Source organism: Salmo trutta, chromosome 25 (assembly GCF_901001165.1).
Source record: "Salmo trutta chromosome 25, fSalTru1.1, whole genome shotgun sequence".
NCBI classification, from domain to species: Eukaryota; Metazoa; Chordata; class Actinopteri; order Salmoniformes; family Salmonidae; genus Salmo; species Salmo trutta.
The window spans coordinates 13,377,620-13,403,914 of NC_042981.1; the positions used below are offsets into that span (position 1 = coordinate 13,377,620).

Below are 26,295 nucleotides of genomic sequence, written 5' to 3' on the forward strand. Positions count from 1 at the left end.
TACACTACATACTAATACATGGTTTCATCAAGCATGTTGAACAAGCCAGTAGTGCAGACGCGGTGCTCCATGCCTGCATGTGTGCTTGCTGCGAGTCTGCGTCTGCTACAATGACCAACAGTGTGGTTGCGACCGACTGCTGCGCGCATCGAAACAGCTGTGCAGTTGCTAACCAATGACAATCGGAGGAAATCTTTCGGAGTATATATTTCCAAGCAACCTACACATCATCAAAGCATCCCTTTTGCAATGCCTGTCAGAACGCTTGGTTTTCCGTGAGCGAGAAGATGCGTTGGTATTCAAAGCCGTATACCTGTAGGACAAGTCATGGACTGAACGGGGTTTTGGACTCACTTGTGGAATTTTCTGCTTGCCGGTGGCACGATGCCTTATCTGACTAAACCGCTGTTTTTACTCTTCTGTTTGGTCGTTACCGGCGAATGCCGTAGGCTTGGACACCGAGTACGGAGATGGACGGAAACCGTGGAGACGGCAAAGCATGGACCAGAGACCGCAAAGCATGGCCCGTAAGTGGTACCCGAATATTGATCACCCAGGTGTGGGTTTTTGGTGCGCAATGGTTCAAGATCTGTTCCATGTCTGTCTGTCAACATGGGTCATTGCTATGATGTTTCTGGACTTTTAATGTCATCTGAGGGGTACACAATATTCTTCTTCATCAAAGGTTGAATTTCACAAAACTTGATATCACTCTTACTTGATGCAGTAGATTAGAACATCATGATAAACCCTGATGATGATGATGAAGTAGAAAAATAAGATGTTGATGATCATTGCGATGAAGATGATTATAAAGATAGTGATTGTGATGATCCACGCAGACAATCAACATTCAGTGTCGATATAGCATAATCATTCATTGTGCACTGCAGACAGAATTGGACATGGAAAAAATATTCAGTAACTAGTCATTATAAAGGGATATAGGAGAAAGATCTCTATCTGGTAGCAATGGAGCCTGAGGATGAGGTTAAAGAGTGACAGAAAGCAGTGCCAATGCATCATGACCCAGACAGAAGGTGGTCGTTTGAAGTTTTACACTAGACAGCCAGGGAAGAACCTATAGGTACTTGTTGTTCCTACTCATCAATGACAGGTTTGCAGCTGGCAGCCAGTGGCTCCAGTAGATCAAAGCACGGCCACGTCTCTCAGGCACGTTTTGTCTATCTGTCAAAGATGGGAGTGGGCTGCAGAGAACATGCTACTGTTATCATCAGGGCCAGCTCCAGGCATAAAGGACATAAGCACTGGGAAGCTTGATAAGCTAGCTCGCATTGCTAATAATAACGTTAGCTAGCTTGCTTAACATTGACATATGGTCAAACTAACTACATTCTCCATATTGACAAGTTCTAATTGTCTAAAAATGATTTGTAATCATCTTTTGGTTGAAAAGGTGAAAGGTCGGTAGTCAAACATCACAACTTAGCTACTCCAGGAACAACATTTTCTCGGATTTTCCCATTTGGAGGGTCGTTCAAGTGCAATTTCCCACTGGGAACTATGAGCTTCCAATACCACATTAAATCAGTAATGGCCAAACGTGTAGAATAGCATGAAATTTGCTTTAAAACTAATTTGAAAAACTGAAATAAATTATCTCCACCCCAAAATGGGCTTCATGCAATAAGTCATAAAATTTCCACATTTTCTCTCCGCCCCATAGCAAAATGTGTAGAACTTCAGAAAACTTGCTTTAAAACTGGAACATTTTCTCTACACCCCATGGCAAAATTTGTAGAATTGCAGGAAATTAACTCTAAAATAAGAAATGTTCTCTCCACCATCAATGGGGAGGCACTAAAATGTCTCACTTAGGGCCCCCAAAAAGCTAGAGTTGGCCCTGGTTATCATTGAAAAGCAACATTTCCCATTCAGCTTTGATTGTGCTTGATATTTACATTTTTTAGTGAACCTTTATTTACGCAGTTCTATTGTAGCTCTATTGTTCCCATTGAGACCAAGGTCTCTTTGGCAAGGGGGCCCTTTACAATAGGCACATTTGTAACCAGTGCATTTAATGGAGTCAAAGGCTTCCCAAATAGCACCCTATTCCCTATATAGTGCACTAATTTTGTGCACGACCAGAGCCCTATTGCATTATGCTCATAAGTAGTACACTAGGGAAAAGGGTCCCGTTTAGGACACAGACACATTCCGATTCCTAATGGCTTTCGCAATAACGCTCATTTAGAATGTCCTTTGTGTAAATTATTCCACCAGTTATCAACTCATCATTCATTAATATGGTGTTGTCTTGTTTTGTCATCTCCCAGTTCCTTGACAAAGAAACCTCCAGATGTGACCAAGAACCGCAAGCTAAAGACAGAGCAGCTTCTGAAAGTAGATGATCATGATTTCACCATGAGGCCGGCATTTGGAGGTAGGGATCACACACACGCACACACAGACACACTGGCCGAAGAGACCAGATATGCTCTTATTGGATGGTTTTTGGGGGACCCCATTTGTATGTAAGATGCCATGTAAAACACAACATGCAGGAACTGCTATTAGATTTCCCATTCATAGTATTTACCTACCTTAGTTGAATGCACTCACTCTAAGTCACTCTAGATAATAACATCTGCTGAATGTGAAATGGTAATGCCACGTATGCCATTTCCATAGTGCTAGTTCACTTCACTCAGTTACTGATTTCAATGGTTTAGCTGTTAGTCCATTCAGAGTACTGTCCAACATGACAGGTCAATTACACACCTTCAGTAAAGGGAGAGATTGTGCTCAATTCTTATCCTCCAATTACATAAAATAAAACTTTATTTGTACAGCACATTTCAGACATGGAATGCAACACAATGATCTTTACTGGGAAAAAACTAATAAAAACAATGAAATATTTACCACAAAACAAACATAAGAGGATAAAAACGAAATAACAATAAAAACTGAACGATTTAAAAGCACCCTAAGGTAAAGCAAAGCTAAAACGGTGTTTCAAGATAAAAAAAAAAAATTATCCACCATTTTGCCCCGCTCAGGATCTCTTGGAAGGCTACTCCAGAGGCTGGGGATATAGTAACTAAAGGCTGCCTCTCAATGCCTCTTGGTCCGAGGCTATGGGATAGTTAAAAGGCCAGTGCCAGAGGACCTGAGGGACCTACTGGGTACATAACTTAAAAGCATGTCAGACATTTATTGGGGTGCACAATCGTGGGTTGCTTTAAAACCAAATGAATTATAAAACTCACAGGCAGCCAGTGCAGAGACCGTAACACCGATGTAATGTGTGCTCTCCGTCTGGTCTTGGTCAGTACCCGTGCTGCAGCATTCTGTATGTTTTGCGGTTGACCAATGGCTCTCTTGGGTAGACCAGACAGGAGAGCATTACAGTAGTCAAGCCTGCTTGTCATAAAATCATGGATGAGTCTCTCTGTATCAGCCTGCGAGAGAAACGGACGCACCTTGGCAATGTTCCTCAGGTGGTAAAAAGCTATTTTGGTCACATTCCTAATGTGTCATTCGAAATTGAGATCAGAATCTAAAATAACACCTAGGTTTTTTACCTAGTGTTTTATCTTTATTGCCCGTGAATTAAAATGGGTGGACAGATTCTCTCTGTGCTTTGTCTCCAAAATTAAGTACCTCAGTCTTGTCTTGATTTAGCTGGAGGAAGTTGTGAGCCATCCAAATATTTAAATCACTAATACAGTCTAATAATTTATCCTCTGGCTTCACAGAAACATAAAGTTGTGTATCGTCTGCGTAGCAGTAAAATCTATGCTGTGCTTTCTGATAACGCTGCCAAGGGGGAACATATATAAACTGAACATTACCAGAACAAAAATCGAACCTTGTGGAACGCCACATATGAAATGTATTTTCTCTGAGTTATGTTCCTCAAGGGTGATTCAAAAACTCTAGATCGGTTAAATAGATCCTAAACCAATTTAGAACTGGACCGGAGAGTGCAACCCACCTCTCCAGTCTGTCCAGAAGGACATCATGGTCAACAGTGTCGAATGCATCACCTTAAATCCAAGAGTACAAGGACGGAGAAATGTTTGGCATCTGTGTTGGCTTTAAGATCGTTTACCACTTTAATTAAGGCTGTATCTGGGCTGTGGAGGGCCCGAAAACCAGATTGGAATTTTCCAAAAATACAGCTGGCATTTAAAAAATCTTTAGCTGTTTGAAAACCAATTTCTCCAGAATTCTGCTTAAGAATGGAAGGTTGGAGATTGGCCCAAAATTAGTAAAAGCTGAAGAATCTAGATAACTTTTATTCAGAAGGGGTTTCATAGCAGGTTTTAGTGCAGGTAGGAAATTGCCTGTGAACAGGGAGTGATTAACAATAACTTGCACTTCTTCAGATATTACATCAAAAACTGTTTTGAAGAAGGTGGTGCGGATTGGATCAAGAAGGCAGGTAGAAGGCTTAAGTTATGATATCACTATCTTGAACATGTCTGTGTCAACCAGGGAAAATAAATCCATAGTGCCTTTGTGTGGTAGGCTAGGGCACATATCATCAAACTTCTCATCAGGTCTTGCTTGACTGATACCCAGCCTAATGTTTGTTTTTTATCTCTGAAATATGCTGCAAACTCATCACATTTAGATGTGGAGGAAAGTTCACATAGGTTTGTGGGGGTAGGATTTATCAGGCCATCAATGGTCAAGAAGAGAATTCTCAAATTATTCTGATTATTACTGATCAAGTTAGAAAAAAGAGCCCGTCTGGTATTTCTAATCGCCTTGTTATATTGTTGAAGTCGGAAGTTTACATACACCTTAGCCAAATACATTTCAACTCAGTGTTTCACAATTACTGACATTTAATCCTAGTAAAAATTCCCTGTCTTAGGTCAGTTAGGATCACCACTTTATTTTAAGAATGTGAAATGTCAGAATAATAGTAGAGAGAATGATTTATTTCAGCTTTTATTTCTTTCATCACATTCCCAGTGGGTCAGAAGTTTACATACACTCAATTAGTATTTGGTAGCATTGCCTTTAAATTGTTTAACTTGGGTCAAACATTTCGGGTAGCCTTCCAGAAGCTTCCCACTATAAGCTGGGTGAATTGTGGCCCATTCCCCCTGACAGAGCTGGTGTTACTGAGTCAGGTTTGTAGGCCTCCTTGCTCGCACACACTTTTTCAGTTCTGCCCATTTTCTATAGGATTGAGGTTAGGGCTTTGTGATGGCCAATCCAATACCTTGACTTTGTTGTCCTTAAGCCATTTTTCCACAACTTTGGAAGTATGCTTGGGGTCATTGTCCATTTGGAAGACCCATTTGCGACCAAGCTTAAACTTCCTGACTGATGTCTTGAGATGTTGCTTCAATATATCCACATAATTTCCCTTTCCTCATGATGCCATCTATTTTGTGAAGTGCACAAGTCCCTCCTGCAGCAAAGCACCCCCACAACATGATGCTGCCACCCCTGTGCTTCACGGTTGGGATGATGTTCTTTGGCTTGCAAGCCTACCCCTTTTTCCTCAAAACATAACGATGGTCATTATGGCCAAACAGTTCTATTTTTGTTTCATCAGACCAGAGGACATTTCTTCAAAAAGTATGATCTTTGTCCCCATGTGCAGTTGAGAACCGTAGTCTGGCTTTTTAATGGCAGTTTTGGAGCAGTGGCTTCTTCTTTGCTGAGCGTCCTTTCAGGTTATGTCGATATAGGACTCGTTTTACTGTGGATATAGATACTTTTGTACTTGTTTCCTCCAGCATCTTCACAAGGTCCATTGCTGTTGTTCTGGGATTGATTTTCACTTTTTGCACCAAAGTACGTTCATCTCTAGGAGACAGAACGCGTCTCCTTCCTGAGCGATATGACGGCTGCGTGGTCCCATGGTGTTTATACTTGCGTACTATTGTTTGTACAGATGAACGTGGTACCTTCAGGCGTTTGGAAATTGCTCCCAAGGATGAACCAGACTTGTGGAGGTCTACAATTTATTTTCTGAGGTCTTGGCTGATTTCTTATGATTTTCCCATGATGTCAAGCAAAGAGGCACTGAGTTTGAAGGTAGGCCTTGAAATACATCCACAGGTACACCTCCAATTGACTGAAATTATGTCAATTAGCCTATCAGAAGCTTCTAAAGCCATGACATAATTATCTGGAATTTTCCAATCTGTTTAAAGGCACAGTCAACTTAGTGTATGTACACTTCTGACCCACTGGAATTGTGATACAGTGAATTATAAGTGAAATAATCTGTCTGTAAACAATTGTTGGAAAAGTTACTTGTGTCATGCACAAAGTAGATGTCCTAACCGACTTGCCAAAACTATAGTTTGTGAACAAGAAATTTGTGGAGTGGTTGAAAAACGAGTTTTAATGACGAGTTTTACTGTATGTAAACTTCCGACTTCAACTGTATATGACAAGTTACTCACTCAGAATATCGTAATGGACCTGCAACTTCTCCTGCTTGTTAGAAAAGCAAAGCACAAAGTTAGGTTCTTACTGTCTGGAACCTATAAATACTTTGCCATAAATACAATTATACAGTAGTTGCATAATCAATTAGATTTACTGTCTTGGACCTGAGTTTTAAGCATAGATTTAGAGTAAGTAGAGCGGACATCCCCATTCAAGTCAATGATGCCATAACGGGTGCACTGATTCTATCCTATTCTACTCTATTTTAATTCTATGGTTTTAAGCCTCTTTTTCGGTTACCTCCAAATAATTACATTTCTGACATCCAGCTACCCCACTCTAAAGCATCTGAAAAGGAATTATTCAAGCTGTCTACTAAGTTGGCACATACTGTAAACTCTAGCTTGTTATAGCCTACAAACTTGACTCCTCGTGTTCTTTGTGCAGTAGCGTGTTGAGAACAGTTCATGAGATGCTTCATGGATTTCCTGCTCAAACTGTAAGTGAATTTAGAGAGTATTTCTTAGTGCTTTGAATCTTTGAAATCTAAGCAGTAGACTTGTATTATTGGATGTGTTCAGATGAGACTGTTGCTCAGGGCTAGTCTTTGTGTTGATGCACATAAAAGTTTGCTTCGTTCGTCGCAGCCGAGATATCTACCAACCCAAACTTTAGGATTGTTTTCTTTGTGACAAAGACAGCTTTTTTAACGATGTTTGGAGATGCTGCATTTGAAAACGAGAGAAAAGAGAGGACAGAAAGAAAGAGCATGCGCAAGTCTTCTTTTCTTTTGATGTTATCTTCTCAACTTGTTTGTTGTTTGGAGCCGATCTGATGAAAGTTTCTGTTTTGGGGGTGTAGAGGGGCTTGTCTTCTCTCCTTGGCTGTGACAGGGATCATTACTGCAGGGGAATGAATGTGTGGCACATCGATCAGCAGGGGGTCACACACACACACACACACACACACACACACACACACACACACACACACACACACACACACACACACACACACACACACACACACACACACACACACACACACACACACACACACACACACACACGAGGATACTTGGAAACTGACTCACCCAGGCTCAAACAGTAACAGTATCCTCTCCTCTCCTCTCCTCTGCTCCTCTCTTCTGCTCCTCCTCTCCTCTCCTCTCCTCTCCTCTCCGCTCCACTCCTCTCCCCTCCCCTCCTCTCCTCTCCTCTCCGCTCCGCTCCGCTCCTCTCCGCTCCTCTCCGCCCCTCTCCTCGCCTCTCCTCTCCTCGAAGAGAAACACGCCTGTGGAGTTATGCAGGACTAGTACAGAGGATCTAGTGGTTTGTAACTTTCTGCATGCAAATGGCCCAGTAAAGGAGATTTTCCCTGTATATGCTTGGCTTATTTTAGCCCCTCTCCTTGCAGTTTAAAGCTAATGTATGCATGTCTTGGGACGCATGCAGTTAGTAGGCTTACATTATGAAACTTTGTTGCCCTGCTACCCTTAGACTGTATAGTCATATAGTTTGACATTTCAGGTGTTTCATCCGACAAAAGTGAAAAGGTCTAATCTAGTGCATTGGTAGGATGAATTCATTGCTATTAATACGGGGTAAAATAATGCATTAAGGCGTTAATCTTGTTTATCCATGAAAAGGGGAGTACTCTGGTATCATGTGATGCATGGAGATGGAGAGAGAGAGAGCACTGTGCACCATTCACATGATATGTACTGGATGTCAAGTGAAGCCACAGTGTGCATGCTTTTCAGAAATGTGCTCTTTTAGTGGAATTAAGGATTTATCTCAGTCCACAAGGTCAACAGTGAGGTTCACTCTTACTCTTTAACCACCACAATAAACCACACAGTGAAGTTCCCTCTCACAGCCGAGGAGTGGTGTGGAGAGGAGAGGAGAGGAGAGGAGAGGAGAGGAGGGGAGAGGAGGGGAGGGGAGGGGAGGGGAGGGGAGGGGAGGGGAGAGGAGAGGAGAGGACAGGAGAGGAGAGGAGAGGAGGGGAGGGGAGGGGAGAGGAGGAGAGGGGAGGGGAGAGGAGAGGAGAGGAGATGAGAGGAGAGGAGAGGAGAGGAGAGGAGAGGAGAGGAGGGGAGGGGAGGGGAGGGGAGGGGAGAGGAGAGGAGAGGAGATGAGAGGAGAGGAGAGGAGAGGGGAGGGGAGGGGAGAGGAGAGGAGAGGAGATGAGAGGAGAGGAGAGGAGAGGAGAGGAGGGGAGGGGAGGGGAGGGGAGGGGAGGGGAGAGGAAGGGAGTGGAGAGGAGAGAAGCGGAGAGGCCAACACATTGTAAACACTTTTGCCACTGTGTACACAGAGACATTACTTCTCTATGGCTGGAATATGGCTATGCTCTGCTGTGACATTCATGAATCTGCCAACTCAGAAGTGTCATGAACAGCAGTGGTCGCTAACATAATCCTGAACCACCCAAGTAGCGTGCTCTCCCGTGTATGTGTGTACTGTTTTATGTGTGTGTGTATTTGTGTATTTGTCTGTCTGTCTGTCTGTCTGTCTGTCTGTCTGTCTGTCTGTCTGTCTGTCTGTCTGTCTGTCTGTCTGTCTGTCTGTCTGTCTGTCTGTCTGTCTGTCTGTCTGTCTGTCTGTCTGTCTGTCTGTCTGTCTGTCTGTCTGTCTGTCTGTCTGTTAGAGGTCGACCGGCATGGCAGATTAATTAGGGCCGATTTCAAGTTTTCATAACGATCGGTAATCGGCATTTTTGGACGCCAATTATAGCCGATTACATTGCACTCCACGAGGAAAATGCGTGGCAAGCTGACCACCTGTTACGTGAGGGCAGCAAGGAGTCAAGGTAAGTTGCTAGCTAGCATTAAACTTAACTCATAAAAAACAATCAATCTTCACATAATCACTAGTTAACTACACATGGTTGATGATATTACTAGTTTAACTAGCTTGTCCTGCGTTGCATATAATCAATGCGGTGCCTGTTAATTTATCATTGAATCACAGCGTACTTCGCCAAATGGGTGATGTTTTCGCAAAAGCGCATTCGGGAAAAAGCACTGTCGTTGCACCAATGTACCTAACCATAAACATCAATGCCTTTCTTAAAATCCGTACACAGAAGTATATTTTTTTAAACCTGCATATTTAGTTAAAAGAAATGAATGTTAGCAGGCAATATTAACTAGGGAAATTGTGTCACTTCTCAGGGTATATGCAACAGTTTGGGCCGCCTAGTTCGTTGCGAACTAATTTGCCAGAATTGTACATAGTTATGGCATAACATTGAAAGTTGTGCAATGTAACAGGAATATTTAGACTTATGGATGCCACCTGTTCGATAAAATACGGGACGGTTCTGTATTTCACTGAAAGAATAAACGTTTTGTTTTCGAAATGATAGTTTCTGGATTTGACCATATTAATTTCCAAAGGCTCGTATTTCTGTGTTTATTATATTATAATTAAGTCTATAATTTGATATTTGATAGAGCAGTCTGACTGAGCGGTGGTAGACAGCAGCAGGCTCGTAAACATTCATTTAAACGTCACTGTGTTTGCCAGCAGCTCTCAGCAATGCTTGATTCACAGCGCTGTTTATGACTTCAAGCCTATCAACTCCTGAGATTCCTAAGACAACAACATAGCATGGCAGCAACACATGACAACACAGCATGATAGCGACACAACATGGTAGCAGCACAACATGGTAGCAGCACAAAACATGGTACAAACATTATTGGGCACAGACAACAGCACAAAGGTCAAGAAGGTAGAGACAACAATACATCATGCAAAGCAGCCACAGCTGTCAGTAAGAGTGTTCATGATTGAGTCTTTGAATGAAGAAATTGAGATAAAACTGTCCAGTAAAATAGTTTTTTTGGGGGGGGCTGTTCGAGCACACCCATTTTTTTTCTCAAGGCAAGCCAAAGTCAGTAGCTGAAGTCTGTAGCCGAAGTCTACGCCCCTTCGCCGGTGATTGGTCAACAGTAGGGATTCTTTAAAATAGTCTTTGTTGTCATTCAATGAAAGATGACTTGTTTTCAGTATTTCATTGAGAAATACTGCACCAAACATTATTGTTATTATTACTATTTATTTTTTATTAACCCATCCACCACCTGCTAAACATCTTAGTTAGATGTCAAATTGAGAGACTAAGATCTCCTTGAGTTATTTTAGATTCATTCAGACTATTTTGGCTATGGCGTCTCAAGATGGACAAACAGTACTATTGCCGCTTTTTTCTAATTCTTCAAGCAAATGTCTTTTAAGGGAGTATGCGAGCACCAGCCGAACTGAAGCATGCTGAGGCCTTAGCCTAGCCTACCCATCGCATCTAGATTTGTATTGACCGCTGTAGCTAGCTGCTAGCCTTAGCTTAGCTTAGCCTAGCCTAGCCGGAAACATGGCTGGATTTGGGGCAGAGGGAAAAATGTGCAGTTTTATCATTCTATTCTACACATTTTGTCATGTGGCTAAGAGAACATTTTGCAGATTCAAAGCTAATTTCCTGCAATTCTACACATTTTTCCATGTCTAGAATTGAGACTTACAGACGACCCTCAACCAAAAAATAAAAAATATATATATTTAGGTCGGAGCCCCGGGGCACGTGCACTTCGTGCCCATTCGTAAATCCAGCTCTTTCCGGAAATGCTAACGATCTTGACCAGATTAAGCTGTCAGGGGTTTCTCCTGCTGACCGCGTGGATTAGCACATGATGCACCAGGGACTTCTGCTGACAGCTGTTTACCATCCATAACTCTCTTTCCCAACAAACAGACGAAATGGGCTGCAAGGCTAGCTCAGTTTAAAGGACACAGTTAAATTAAAAGTACTGAGTAGGACTAAGATTTACAGTACGGACAGTAATGAGTAATACTAAGACTTACAATACAGTTAGTACTGAGTAGTACTAAGACTTACAGTACAGACAGTACTAAGACTTACAGTACAGACAGTACTGAGTAGTACTAAGTATTACTGTAACATACATAACACTAGTAGTGACATCGTCTTACTCAACAACATTGTTGGGGTGTTCAATAGATTTAAATTGAGACTTTCTGAATCCCAAATGGCATCTTATTTCCTACATAGTGCACTGCTTAGGAATAGAGTACCTTATGTGATGTAGCCTCAAGACATTACCAGTTTGCAAACGTTTTCTTTTTTTCAAGTGAGACCCCATGTCTGTAGGCCTACTTCACTTTGTTCCACAAAGCACTAAATGATGGCAAGATGAGGTTCTTGGATAGAAGTGCATGGGGTATTGCATCAGTGCATTTTTTATTCAGTCACTCCAGGAGGTCTTTTTACCCTCAGTTGATGTCCTTTAAAGACATTTTATGTGCAATATGCTGCCACGTTTCTGATGTGGAGTTGGAATGTCAATATTATGCGTTTTTCATTAATTCATAGGCCTACTATTAAATCATTCATATCATCCTTTAATGCAAATTGACTCCAGACAACTTCTGTCTGTACACAGTGTAGATCCCTGGTGTAGACAGTGTAATACTCCTGATAATAGCGTCTAGACTGCTGCACTATTACAGTCGCCACTTAGTTCAATGAGTTGAGATGTCACCAACACAGTAAATGTTTTTAACTTTCACTACCAAAGGAGTGCATTTGCTATTTCAACTAAGGCTGCATACATACTTAAAGGGGAATGGTAACACTCTCCTTAAAATGACCCCTTTTCACAATTTTTATTTATTTATTTTATTTTATTTATTTTACCTTTATTTAACCAGGTAGACAAGTTGAGAACAAGTTCTCATTTACAATTGCGACCTGGCCAAGATAAAGCAAAGCAGTTCGACACATACAACAACACAGAGTTACACATGGAGTAAAACAAACATACAGTCAATAATACAGTAGAAAAATAAGTCTATATACAATGTGAGCAAATGAGGTGAGCTAAGGGAGGTAAAGGCAAAAAAGGCCATGGTGGTAAAGTAAATACAATATAGCAAGTAAAACACTGTAATGGAAGATTTGTAGTAGAAGAAAGTGCAAAGTAGAAATAGAAATAATGGGGTGCATAGGAGCAAAATAAATAAATAAATACAGTAGGGGAAGAGGTAGTTGTTTGGGCTAAATTATAGATGGGCTATGTACAGGTGCAGTGATCTGTGAGCTGCTCTGACAGCTGGTGCTTAAAGCTAGTGAGGGAGATAAGTGTTTCCAGTTTCAGAGATTTTTGTAGTTCGTTCCAGTCATTGGCAGCAGAGAACTGGAAGGAGAGACGACCAAAGGAGGAATTGGCTTTGGGGGTGACCAGAGAGATATACCTGCTGGAGCGCGTGCTACAGGTGGGTGCTGCTATGGTGACCAGTGAGCGGAGATAAGGGGGGACTTTACCTAGCAGGGTCTTGTAGATGACCTGGAGCCAGTGGGTTTGGCCACGAGTATGAAGCGAGGGCCAGCCAACGAGAGCGTACAGGTCGCAGTGGTGGGTAGTATATGGGGCTTTGGTGACAAAACGGATGGCACTGTGATAGACTGCATCCAGTTTATTGAGTAGGGTATTGGAGGCTATTTTGTAAATGACATCGCCGAAGTCAAGGATCGGTAGGATGGTCAGTTTTACGAGGGTATGTTTGGCAGCATGAGTGAAGGATGCTTTGTTGTGAAATAGGAAGCCAATTCTAGATTTAACTTTGGATTGGAGATGTTTGATGTGAGTCTGGAAGGAGAGTTTACAGTCTAACCAGACACCTAGGTATTTGTAGTTGTCCACATATTCTAAGTCAGAACCGTCCAGAGTAGTGATGCTGGACGGGCGGGCAGGTGCAGGCAGCGATCGGTTGAAGAGCATGCATTTAGTTTACCTTGTATTTAAGAGCAGTTGGAGGCCACGGAAGGAGAGTTGTATGGCATTGAAGCTCATCTGGAGGGTAGTTAACACAGTGTCCAAAGAAGAGCCAGAAGTATACAGACTGGTGTCGTTTGCGTAGAGGTGGATCAGAGACTCACCAGCAGCAAGAGCGACATCATTGATGTATACAGAGAAAAGAGTTGGCCCAAGAATTGAACCCTGTGGCACCCCCATAGAGACTACTAGAGGCCCGGACAACAGGCTATCCGATTTGACACATTGAACTCTATCAGAGAAGTAGTTGGTGAAGCAGGCGAGGCAGTCATTTGAGAAACCAAGGCTATATTTATAGTAAAGTTAGGCATAAGGATGAATGAAATAAATACATTTGACAATAGAGTTTTATTATAATGTAACTTTAAACAAAAATTAAATGGAGTGTTCAAATCCTTTTTAACTTTTGACATTTTGAAATCCCACACATCCCATTCAAGTCATGGTATTGATATTAGCATTTTTTTACATACTGTAAATCGACATGTTTGTTTTGAAATAGAAATTCAATGTACCAGCCATCACCATGCTGTTAATGGATTTATCTCAAGTTGTAAAAAGAGAACATTGCATTGATGACTACTATGCAGAAACAGTCAGAAACTATTGATCTCCTGGGTCTCTATTAGTCCAAATGTCAGAACTGGGACAAATGTAGGGCAAATCGAACCAAGGTCAGAGTGAAACGATGCAGATTGGCTAACTGTGTGTGTGTGTGTGTGTGTGTGTGTGTGTGTGTGTGTGTGTGTGTGTGGGGGGGGGGGGGGGGGGGGGGGGGGCTTATCTGATATCCATAAGCCTGATATATACACACACACACACACACACACACACACACACACACACACACACTGAGTTAAAAACCATAGGGAAATGAAAAGGTTTGCCCAGTGGGGTGTGGGGGTGTTTATTCGAACATGTACCAGCATGGTTTACCCAACACAGAGTCGTATGAATGTGGATCTAATCTGATCACAGATTCCCCAGGAGAGATATGTACATACATGTAAACAAATAACCAACAGATTGTAGGATGTGTTGCTGCATGATATATACAGTAGTATCTATGGCAGACTGAAACAACCATGTAACTCCAGTTCTAGATCTTTCCTCTGGCTATAGTTATGTGTCCGCATGATGTTAATAGATGTCATTTAGATTGAGGATGTAGCACTTAGGTTAGTTACAGTATTGTCTGTGCTAGTTATCCCAATTAACGAAATACTTTCTTTCACCCAGTGATGCAAACACAAATAGGAAGTTGCATCATGTACATCATATCGCATATAGTGGCAAAGCTGGTTTGTTCTATAATTGCTTCCACAGACAAGCTAATAACCATGCATCTTATTAGGGGAAAGAGAGGCACTTTGAAATCTCTGCAATTCCCCAATGGCACCCTATTCCCTAAATAGTACACTACTTTTGACCAGAGTCCTATGAGCCCTGGTCAAAAGTAGTGCACTATAAAGGGAATAGGGTGCCATTTGGGATGCTCATCTCAGCCCGTATACTCTGATTGATGAAGAAGATGGATTCAGAAGCAAAAAACTTGGAATACGTTCCGCATTAAGAACTTGGAATACGTTCCTCATTAAGAACTTGGAATACGTTCCTCATTAAGAACTTGGAATACGTTCCTCATTAAGAACTTGGAATACGTTCCTCATTAAGAACTTGGAATACGTTCCTCATTAAGAACTTGGAATACGTTCCTCATTAAGAACTTGGAATACGTTCCGCATTAAGAACTTGGAATACGTTCCTCATTAAGAACTTGGAATACGTTCCGCATTAAGAACTTGGAATACGTTCCTCATTAAGAACTTGGAATACGTTCCTCATTAAGAACTTGGAATACGTTCCTCATTAAGAACTTGGAATACGTTCCGCATTAAGAACTTGGAATACGTTCCTCATTAAGAACTTGGAATACGTTCCGCATTAAGAACTTGGAATACGTTCCGCATTAAGAACTTGGAATACGTTCCTCATTAAGAACTTGGAATACGTTCCTCATTAAGAACTTGGAATACGTTCCGCATTAAGAACTTGGAATACGTTCCTCATTAAGAACTTGGAATACGTTCCTCATTAAGAACTTGGAATACGTTCCTCATTAAGAACTTGGAATACGTTCCGCATTAAGAACTTGGAATACGTTCCTCATTAAGAACTTGGAATACGTTCCTCATTAAGAACTTGGAATACGTTCCTCATTAAGAACTTGGAATACGTTCCTCATTAAGAACTTGGAATACGTTCCGCATTAAGAACTTGGAATACGTTCCTCATTAAGAACTTGGAATACGTTCCGCATTAAGAACTTGGAATACGTTCCTCATTAAGAACTTGGAATACGTTCCTCATTAAGAACTTGGAATACGTTCCGCATTAAGAACTTGGAATACGTTCCTCATTAAGAACTTGGAATACGTTCCTCATCAAGAACTTGGAATACGTTCCGCATTAAGAACTTGGAATACGTTCCGCATTAAGAACTTGGAATACGTTCCGCATTAAGAACTTGGAATACGTTCCTCATTAAGAACTTGGAATACGTTCCTCATTAAGTGATTTTGAACCACATAAAATCTAAAAGCAGCTGGCAGGCAAATCCACATTTACAACCTCTTCTGAAATGTCAGCTGTGATTTTTATTTTCTCTAATAATGTCTTTGCTGCAGTGAATCTGTCTCCATATATCAGTAGATGCTATTCTATCCAGATAATATTTAGGGCTTGTCCCCCTCTGCCTCTCACAGACAGTGTATGTTTAGATCCCAAATGTCAACCTATTCCATGGGCTGTGGTCAAAACACTATAAAGGGAATATGGTGCTATTTCAGATGCAGACAGTGATAATTCCTTTATCATTTTAGTAATCCCAAAGTGCCATAAAGACCCCTACTCTGCTGCTGTCTCAATGGCTTTGGAAGGCACTCACTCTAATCTGGCATTTATCATCTCCTCTAATCTCATCAGATTACAGACTGTATTGATGCATAAAGTGTATGACATAGAGGTATGCAGGAGAGTATGTGCTGCTGCGTGACAGTACGTGTTATACATACTGCACCAGACTGGCAATGTGAAGTGGTCTGATTAATATTATACTCATTTTGAGGAGGTCGTAGGTTGTCTGATTTACAGAAATGGATCAATGTGAAATGTAATGTGTTGCGTCAGGTCAGAGAAGTGAGTCCAGATATCATTCACTGTGTGCTGCAACCTATGTTCTTCATCCTGGGCTCGTATTTCTAAAGCGTCTCAGAGTAGGAGTGCTGATCTAGGATTAGCACCCCCCCGGTCCATTCATTTCTTATATATATATAAAAAACAAAACTGATCCTAGATCACCACTCCTACTCTGAGACACTTGTGCCGAGTTTCCATCTGAGATTTTACCCCATTGTTCTACCCAAAAGGCTCAGACTTTTCTGCTTCCATCTAAGCGGGCCAGCACCCCATGTCTCACTGGGCCACAGCTCCAACGGACCTGCTCTGATTTAGAGCCACTGATACTTTTCAGATTGTATTTACATAACAATGGCTAACTGTGAACTTTAACACTTACTTACAAAGCATTCTGCTTGCCACAAGTCTTTATTGTCACACTCCTGACAGAAACACCATAATACTAGAGCTCACATTATCATTAAACACTGGCGACAAGCTGGTGTGGGGTAAGTCTTAGGTGGAAGTGCAGCATTGATGAATATTGAATACGGCACTGTGGGTCTCGTATGGACCCTGGTCCTCCTTTGAATTACACAGATTCAAATGTTACTTACTGGTGGCCCCTGTGGGCGTAACAGGGATACTGCAAGTCCAGTTATTACATGGAAAGGCAGAGAAGACAGAGGCTTTTCCAGTACTTGGCCTAGTTTTTATTGTCAGAGTGCAGTTGCATAATGTGGGCTTGATTCTTTGCTCCTCTGCCCCCAAACTGCTGAATTGGTTCTAAACCCTATCATTTCCGCTCCCTTTAAGTCTACAGTACTAGACTTGAGTCAGGTTTTGACAAATGAGTCATTGCCGAGCAACAATTTCGCTGTAAAGTTCAAAGCTGAATCATTGACTTAATTGCCTGTAAGGAAATACGGTACATCCGCTGTAACTAGGTGTCACCGTCTATGAGCCACCTGATACTTTAAATATGGTACAGAAGCTGTAACTAGGTGTCACCGTCTGAGCCACCTGATACTTTAAATACGGTACAGAAGCTGTAACTAGGTGTCACCGTCTATGAGCCACCTGATACTGGTATACTTTAAATACGGTACTGAAGCTGTAACTAGGTCTCACCGTCTATGAGCCACCTGATACGGGCATACTTTAGTTTGTTTAATGCAAAATGAGCACAGATGCTACCTCACTCCATAACCAAGGTGCATGAATTGAGGAGCTAACTGAAGAGAAGAGGAAATATAGCAACTTGGAGGACATTGGAAGTGGATAGAAATGCTTGTTCATTGTTAAAACCAACACCTTTTGTCCCATAGCCTTCATCCGTGTTTCTATATGCTGTATATTAATATGCTGTAGTTTGTTCAAATCATTTTTTCTGTGGTTTCTTTCTTTTTGTTTCCCAGGCCCTGCTATCCCAGTCGGAGTGGACGTACAGGTGGAAAGCTTGGATAGCATCTCAGAGGTAGACATGGTAGGTTGAAGCTATCCCCATTTTTCTACTCTTCAACTCCGCATTGTGGAAATTATGTGAGAGTAAAATCACCACATCATTAACATTTAAGTCATTATTTCCTGTATCCAAATTGACATGGTTTGTTGGAGTATTTTTGTGCTAGCTAAATCCCTTGAGATCTAACAGACTGTAACATATTGATAGTTGTTATTGACCATGCAGATGGGCATCATAATGATGGTTACTCCCAACTGTTGCTCTTATTATATAATGAGAGTGGGCTGAAAGAGGGGGTGAGAGGAAGAGGAGGAGGAGGAGGGGTAGTAGGAGGGGGTGGAAGTGGGGAGGAGGAGGCAGAGGAGGAGGAGAAGGCGTAAGTGGAGGAGGAGGCGTAAGGGGAGGAGGACTAGGAAGAGGAGGGTTGTAGGAGTGGATGGAAATGGAGGGGAGGAGGCAGAGGAGGAGGCGTAAGTGGAGGAGTAGGCGTAAGGGGAGGAGGACTAGGAGGAGGGTTGTAGGAGTAGATGGAAATGGAAATGGAGAGGAGGAGGCAGAGGAAGCATAAGTGGAGGAGGAGGAGAGGTAGTAGGAGGGGGTGGAAGGGGGAGGAAGAGGTGGAGGCGGAGAAGGAGGCGTAAGTGGAGGAGGAGGAAGAGGCAGAGGAGGAGGAGGTGTAAGTGGAGGAGGAGAAGGAGGAGGTTTCAGTCTCTTTGTAGTAGAGCTCAACCCCAGAGGTGTGAGCGGTTGCAGAGAAATCAAAGAGACTGATCTGAATTTATCTGCTCTGTCCGTTGACTTTCAGCCTGCACTTAATTTCAGCCCCAACCGGATTTGAACCCAAAGTTCTGTAAGCTCTGACAGCTGGGTTTAAGACTTGCATTTTTATAATATAGTACTTTTTGCAAAGTCATAACTTTATTTTCTGGGTATAATTCACTCATTGGATAACTCAACCCCAAATGTCCTCAGTAGCATAGTTACTATGCTAGAGTATGATGATTCACTGTACATAGTTACTATTCTAGAGTATGATGATTCACTGTACATAGTTACTATTCTAGAGTATGATGATTCACTGGACATAGTTACTATCCTAGAGTATGATGATTCACTGGACATAGTTACTATCCTAGAGTATGATGATTCACTGTACATAGTTACTATTCTAGAGTATGATGATTCACTGGACATAGTTACTATCCTAGAGTATGATGATTCACTGGACATAGTTACTATCCTAGAGTATGATGATTCACTGTACATAGTTACTATCCTAGAGTATGATGATTCACTGGACATAGTTACTATTCTAGAGTATGATGATTCACTGGACATAGTTACTATCCTAGAGTATGATGATTCACTGTACATAGTTACTATCCTAGAGTATGATGAGTCACTGGGCATAGTTACTATGCTAGAGTATGATGATTCACTGGACATAGTTACTATCCTAGAGTATGATGATTCACTGTACATAGTTACTATCCTAGAGTATGATGATTCACTGGACATAGTTACTATCCTAGAGTATGATGAATCACTGTACATAGTTACTATCCTAGAGTATGATGATTCACTGGACATAGTTACTATCCTAGAGTATGATGATTCACTGTACATAGTTACTATCCTAGAGTATGATGAATCACTGGACATAGTTACTATGCTAGAGTATGATGATTCACTGGACATAGTTACTATCCTAGAGTATGATGATTCACTGTACATAGTTACTATCCTAGAGTATGATGAGTCACTGGGCATAGTTACTATCCTAGAGTATGATGATTCACTGGACATAGTTACTATCCTAGAGTATGATGATTCACTGGGCATAGTTACTATCCTAGAGTATGATGAATCACTGTACATAGTTACTATGCTAGAGTATGATGATTCACTGGACATAGTTACTATCCTAGAGTATGATGATTCACTGTACATAGTTACTATCCTAGAGTATGATGAATCACTGTACATAGTTACTATCCTAGAGTATGATGATTCACTGTACATAGTTACTATCCTAGAGTATGATGATTCACTGGGCATAGTTACTATCCTAGAGTATGATGATTCACTGGACATAGTTACTATCCTAGAGTATGATGATTCACTGGACATAGTTACTATCCTAGAGTATGATGATTCACTGGACATAGTTACTATCCTAGAGTATGATGATTCACTGGGCATAGTTACTATGCTAGAGTATGATGATTCACTGGGCATAGTTACTATCCTAGAGTATGATGATTCACTGGACATAGTTACTATCCTAGAGTATGATGATTCACTGGACATAGTTACTATCCTAGAGTATGATGATTCACTGTACATAGTTACTATCCTAGAGTATGATGATTCACTGGACATAGTTACTATCCTAGAGTATGATGATTCACTGGACATAGTTACTATCCTAGAGTATGATGAATCACTGTACATAGTTACTATCCTAGAGTATGATGATTCACTGGACATAGTTACTATCCTAGAGTATGATGATTCACTGTACATAGTTACTATCCTAGAGTATGATGATTCACTGGACATAGTTACTATCCTAGAGTATGATGATTCACTGTACATAGTTACTATCCTAGAGTATGATGATTCACTGGACATAGTTACTATCCTAGAGTATGATGATTCACTGGACATAGTTACTATCCTAGAGTATGATGATTCACTGGACATAGTTACTATCCTAGAGTATGATGATTCACTGGACATAGTTACTATCCTAGAGTATGATGATTCACTGTACATAGTTACTATCCTAGAGTATGATGATTCACTGGGCATAGTTACTATGCTAGAGTATGATGATTCACTGGGCATAGTTTTGCACAATTGCTGGATGTGTTCATTTTTCATCATAAAGGTTTTACATTTTAAACCATTCCATTGGTCCACTCACCTTGGGAAGCAGGAAATGCAAATCTAGCACACCTACTGTTTCCATTTTCCGGTCATCCACACATTAGTTAGACATTAAACCCTTCCCTTCCTCTCCTCTCCTCCAATAGGACTTCACCATGACCCTGTACCTGAGACACTATTGGAAGGACGAGCGTCTGTCCTTCACCAGCTCCACCAATAAGAGCATGACATTTGACGGGCGTCTTGTCAAGAAGATTTGGGTGCCCGATGTGTTCTTCGTCCACTCCAAGAGATCCTTCATCCATGACACCACCACAGTCAACATCATGCTCAGGGTCTTTCCCGACGGACACGTTCTGTACAGCCTGAGGTGGAGCTGGGATGCTTTGGGGACTAGGGTTGCAAAATTCCAGTCACTTTTCCAAAATTCCCATGTTTTCCAGAAATCCTGGTTGGAAGATTCCCCGAATCAGAGGTAGCAAGAAATCCAGAATACTCCAGCCAGGATTTCTGGAAAACCTAGGCATTTTTGCAACCTTACTGGGGACATTGTGCAGGTCAATCTTTGTCATGCAGTGTTGGGATCAATTCAGTTTTCAATTAACTTTCTAAATTGACTGGTGCTAGTGCTGGGCTGAAACAAAAGCCTACACACGCTGCTCCAAAGTGATTGACTCCTTATATTGTCAATACTTGGAATGATGTACTTAGCTGTTGACTTAAGAATTTTAAATGTATTCAGTTTGGAATATTAATAGTATCCTAACTTTTTATACTAAACATAACATGCTTCTGTGCAGGATGTAGGTATGTTGACAACTAGACAAGAAGATTCATTTGCATTTTGCTCCTGTTGTTTGTTAAAATTAGAAATGTGCTTCTGGCTGGTGATGTTTTTTTATTTATTTTTTTATCTGTTTTTGAAAACTAGGCCAAAATGTGAAGGTACTACTAAGTTGTTGTTTAATGCCAGATAGTTTGGTCTTTTATGATGCTCAAAGTCATTCACCAGACAATGGATGCACAAATTGTGTTTTAATGGCTTGAGAACATGCTCATTGTTATTCATGACAGTGGCCCTGTTTTTTCACATCGTCTACTACATACAGTTATAGTCAGTGTTGAAGTTTTGAATTGGTGTGTGTGGAACAGTAAGGACAACATAAAGGATCAACTTTATTTGGTCTTGTGAACAGGTGATTCAGTGTAGCGATTTTCCAAGTTATTTGATGTTATTTATTTATTTCAGAAGGCAAAAAGAGCCTATAATATCTACAAGAACGTGATGTTATGTGTTGTAAGGCTCATGGAGGAATCTTAAAGTTGTTGATGTCACATCATGGATCTGTGTTGTCCTTACTGTACAGGGTGACAGTGACAGCAGCCTGTAACATGGACTTCAGCCGCTTCCCTTTGGACACCCAGTCCTGCTCCCTGGAGCTAGAGAGCTGTGAGTAGGCTAACTTTCAGAATTTAATTTTGTCCTTTAGAAAATATGTCAGGGCATACTATTTCATATTTTTTGTCTATAGTATACACAAACAGAACAGTATTATTGAGAATATCTAAATGTTTTTAAGCTTTATGTAGGCAGTGAATAATTAGACGGGTAGACAGGCAAAGAGTAGAGACCCACAGATGTCAATTTCATTGAAAACAACATTGATTCAACCAGTGGGGAAAGTCAGGGATTGAACTCAGGACCATTGGTTTATACAGTACATGTGCATTTCCTGCTGGGGTTGTTACCACTGGTCCACACAGGCACCACATTTATCTCTAATGCTGGTTTTGCCCCCCAGATGCATATACGGATGAGGACCTGATGCTGTACTGGAAGAGTGGGGATGAGTCCTTGAGTACGGATGACCGTATCTCCTTGTCTCAGTTCCTCATCCAGAAGTTCCACACCACATCTCGGCTGGCCTTCTACAGCAGTACTGGTAATAATCACCATAGCCATGTGAGAATCACATATTCCCAGAAAAATTCTGCTAACTTTGCCAAAATTCTTTGGTTTTCCAGAAATCCTTGGTTGGAATAAGCACAAAATCTGGAATCCTCCAACCAAAAGTTCTGAAAAATACCTGGGAATTTTTGGAAAGTTACCAGAATTTTTCAACCCTACCAGTGATATTATTATTGATCCATACCTACCCATTGTGTTCCTCCTCATGTACAGGCTGGTACAACCGTCTGTACATCAACTTCACCCTGCGTAGACACATCTTCTTCTTCCTGCTTCAGACCTACTTCCCGGCTACCCTCATGGTTATGCTGTCCTGGGTGTCCTTCTGGATCGACCGCAGGGCTGTCCCAGCTCGTGTCTCCCTAGGTAAGATGCTAGTGCTACTATGGAAGATCAATATTCAGAAGTGTTACAGTTAATGCTGTTTCTAGTGCTGCTTAATGCCCTCATTGCCAGATGTCTGTCTTTCTGTAGTTTTTCAGTTATTACAGTGTATTTCAGAGGTTGGAATAATACAGCCATCTCTGTCAGACCTTTTTAAAGTGCTGGTGTATGATGAAAGTAAACATACTTAAAGATAGTTTGATTCTTCGACAGGGTCTGACTGTCTTCTTGGAAAAGAATACAGAAGAGAGCAGTCTTGAACTCTTGTTATTTCCTTCTCCTGTTCCCTGCAGGTATCACTACAGTGCTCACCATGTCCACCATCATCACTGGAGTCAACGCCTCCATGCCCAGAGTGTCCTACATCAAAGCAGTGGACATCTACCTGTGGGTCAGCTTCGTGTTTGTCTTCCTGTCTGTCCTGGAGTACGCTGCTGTCAACTACCTGTCCACCGCACAGGACCGCAGAGAACGCAAGATGAGAGACGAGATGAGGGAAAGGGCCAGGTCACAGGTAATGAAATGCTACCACAATACTGTGTGTCTAAAACCTTTTTCAAAAACAAAATCGCAATATCTCTTGAGAATACAGTTTGCTCTTCATTTCATGCAGTTTGGTTGGATTAACAGACACTTCTGACGCGTTATACTTCCTTGTCTCTTCTACGACCAAATCTAACGTATGCCAACACATTCATTTTGGTCAAATCTCTCATTGACATGAATTCAAAAGTTCAAATTACAGGCTTGCATCTCAAGTTAGTTTAGTTACATTTTCCCTGGCACAACCTCTGTCTTTCCCTCACCTTCTCTCCTGACCTGCAGTCGCTACCCTGCACCTGTGGCATGTCCCAGACCAGGACCATGCTATTAGACGGGACCTACAGCGAGGCGGACACTAACAGCCTGGCCGGCTACACCTCAGGAACTATGGGGCCCGAGGAGGACATGGATATGCCCCGCGACATGATGACTGAGAAGCAGCCTCCTGGAGAACACACAGTGGTCCACCTGTCTGCCAGCAGCGAGTCAACGACAACCAAGAAGAAAGGCATCAGGGCCCTCAATATTATCCAGAATACACACACCATCGACAAGTACTCCAGGATGTTATTCCCTGGCTCCTATATCCTATTCAACATAATCTACTGGTGTTCATACTGTTTAGGAGCATAGGGTCTAATGTTTAGGAGCGTAGGGTCTAATGTTTAGGAGCGTAGGGTCTAATGTTTAGGAGCGTAGGGTCTACTGTTTAGGAGCTTAGGGTCTACTGTTTAGGAGCGTAGGGTCTACTGTTTAGGAGCTTAGGGTCTAATGTTTAGGAGCGTAGGGTCTACTGTTTAGGAGCGTAGGGTCTAATGTTTAGGAGCGTAGGGTCTAATGTTTAGGAGCGTAGGGTCTACTGTTTAGGAGCTTAGGGTCTAATGTTTAGGAGCGTAGGGTCTAATGTTTAGGAGCTTAGGGTCTAATGTTTAGGAGCGTAGGGTCTACTGTTTAGGAGCTTAGGGTCTAATGTTTAGGAGCGTAGGGTCTACTGTTTAGGAGCGTAGGGTCTAATGTTTAGGAGCGTAGGGTCTACTGTTTAGGAGCGTAGGGTCTAATGTTTAGGAGCGTAGGGTCTAATGTTTAGGAGCGTAGGGTCTAATGTTTAGGAGCGTAGGGTCTACTGTTTAGGAGCGTAGGGTCTAATGTTTAGGAGCGTAGGGTCTACTGTTTAGGAGCGTAGGGTCTACTGTTTAGGAGCGTAGGGTCTACTGTTTAGGAGCGTAGGGTCTACTGTTTAGGAGCGTAGGGTCTACTGTTTAGGAGCGTAGGGTCTAATGTTTAGGAGCGTAGGGTCTAATGTTTAGGAGCGTAGGGTCTACTGTTTAGGAGCGTAGGGTCTAATGTTTAGGAGCGTAGGGTCTAATGTTTAGGAGCGTAGGGTCTACTGTTTAGGTGCGTAGGGTCTAATGTTTAGGAGCGTAGGGTCTAATGTTTAGGAGCGTAGGGTCTACTGTTTAGGAGCGTAGGGTCTACTGTTTAGGAGCGTAGGGTCTAATGTTTAGGAGCGTAGGGTCTAATGTTTAGGAGCGTAGGGTCTACTGTTTAGGAGCGTAGGGTCTACTGTTTAGGAGCGTAGGGTCTACTGTTTAGGAGCGTAGGGTCTAATGTTTAGGAGCGTAGGGTCTAATATTTAGGAGCGTAGGGTCTAATGTTTAGGAGCGTAGGGTCTACTGTTTAGGAGCGTAGGGTCTACTGTTTAGGAGCGTAGGGTCTAATGTTTAGGAGCGTAGGGTCTAATGTTTAGGAGCGTAGGGTCTAATGTTTAGGAGCGTAGGGTCTACTGTTTAGGAGCGTAGGGTCTACTCTTTAGGAGCGTAGGGTCTAATGTTTAGGAGCGTAGGGTCTAATGTTTAGGAGCGTAGGGTCTAATGTTTAGGAGCGTAGGGTCTAATGTTTAGGAGCGTAGGGTCTACTGTTTAGGAGCGTAGGGTCTAATGTTTAGGAGCGTAGGGTCTACTGTTTAGGTGCGTAGGGTCTACTGTTTAGGTGCGTAGGGTCTAATGTTTAGGAGCGTAGGGTCTAATGTTTAGGAGCGTAGGGTCTAATGTTTAGGAGCGTAGGGTCTACTGTTTAGGAGCGTAGGGTCTAATGTTTAGGAGCGTAGGGTCTAATGTTTAGGAGCGTAGGGTCTAATGTTTAGGAGCGTAGGGTCTACTGTTTAGGTGCAGTATTGGCCCTGGTCAATAGTAGTGCACTATCTAGGAAATAGGGTGCCATTTGGGATCCACCCTATGTTCATCATATGAATGTGTTTAACACACTCATCAAGGACAAGAGAGACTGCAGTTGGTGTTTACATGGACATTTGGTACTAATGGCTAATATTTAGGATGGACTTTTGACTGGGGCACTGGCCTATATGAGACTGATCTATACTGAAAAAATATATGAATGCAACATGCAACAATTTCAACAATTTTACTGAGTTACAGAAATCAACCAATTGAAATTAATTTCTTAGATCCTAATCTATGGATTTCACATGACTGGGCAGGGGCACAGCCATGGGTGGGCCTGGGAGGGCATAGGCACACCCACTGGGGAGCTAGGCCCAGCCAATCAGAATGAGTTTTTCTCCACAAAAGGGCTTTATTACAGACAGAAATATTCCTCAGT

At 41.9% G+C, this 26,295-nt stretch overlaps 1 protein-coding gene across 2 annotated transcripts; it reads left to right on the forward strand.

The window, feature by feature from the left end:
- LOC115162043 (gamma-aminobutyric acid receptor subunit rho-2-like) lies at positions 1-26,080 on the forward strand. Of its 2 annotated transcripts, XR_003869474.1 has the most exons (10): positions 1-527; positions 2,298-2,404; positions 17,842-17,909; positions 20,927-21,150; positions 22,148-22,230; positions 22,583-22,723; positions 22,963-23,115; positions 23,427-23,647; positions 23,959-25,071; positions 25,842-26,080. XR_003869474.1 is itself a non-coding variant. In XM_029712965.1 (9 exons), the coding sequence occupies exons 1-9, from the start codon at positions 385-387 to the stop codon at positions 24,307-24,309; spliced, it is 1,491 nt and encodes a 496-aa protein (XP_029568825.1). In that variant the 5' UTR covers positions 1-384; the 3' UTR covers positions 24,310-25,290. The 2 variants fall into 2 exon arrangements, 1 of the variants encoding a protein (XP_029568825.1); XM_029712965.1 differs by lacking the exon at positions 25,842-26,080 and having other exon boundaries at positions 23,959-25,290.
- The last annotated feature ends 215 nt before the right edge of the window (positions 26,081-26,295 follow it).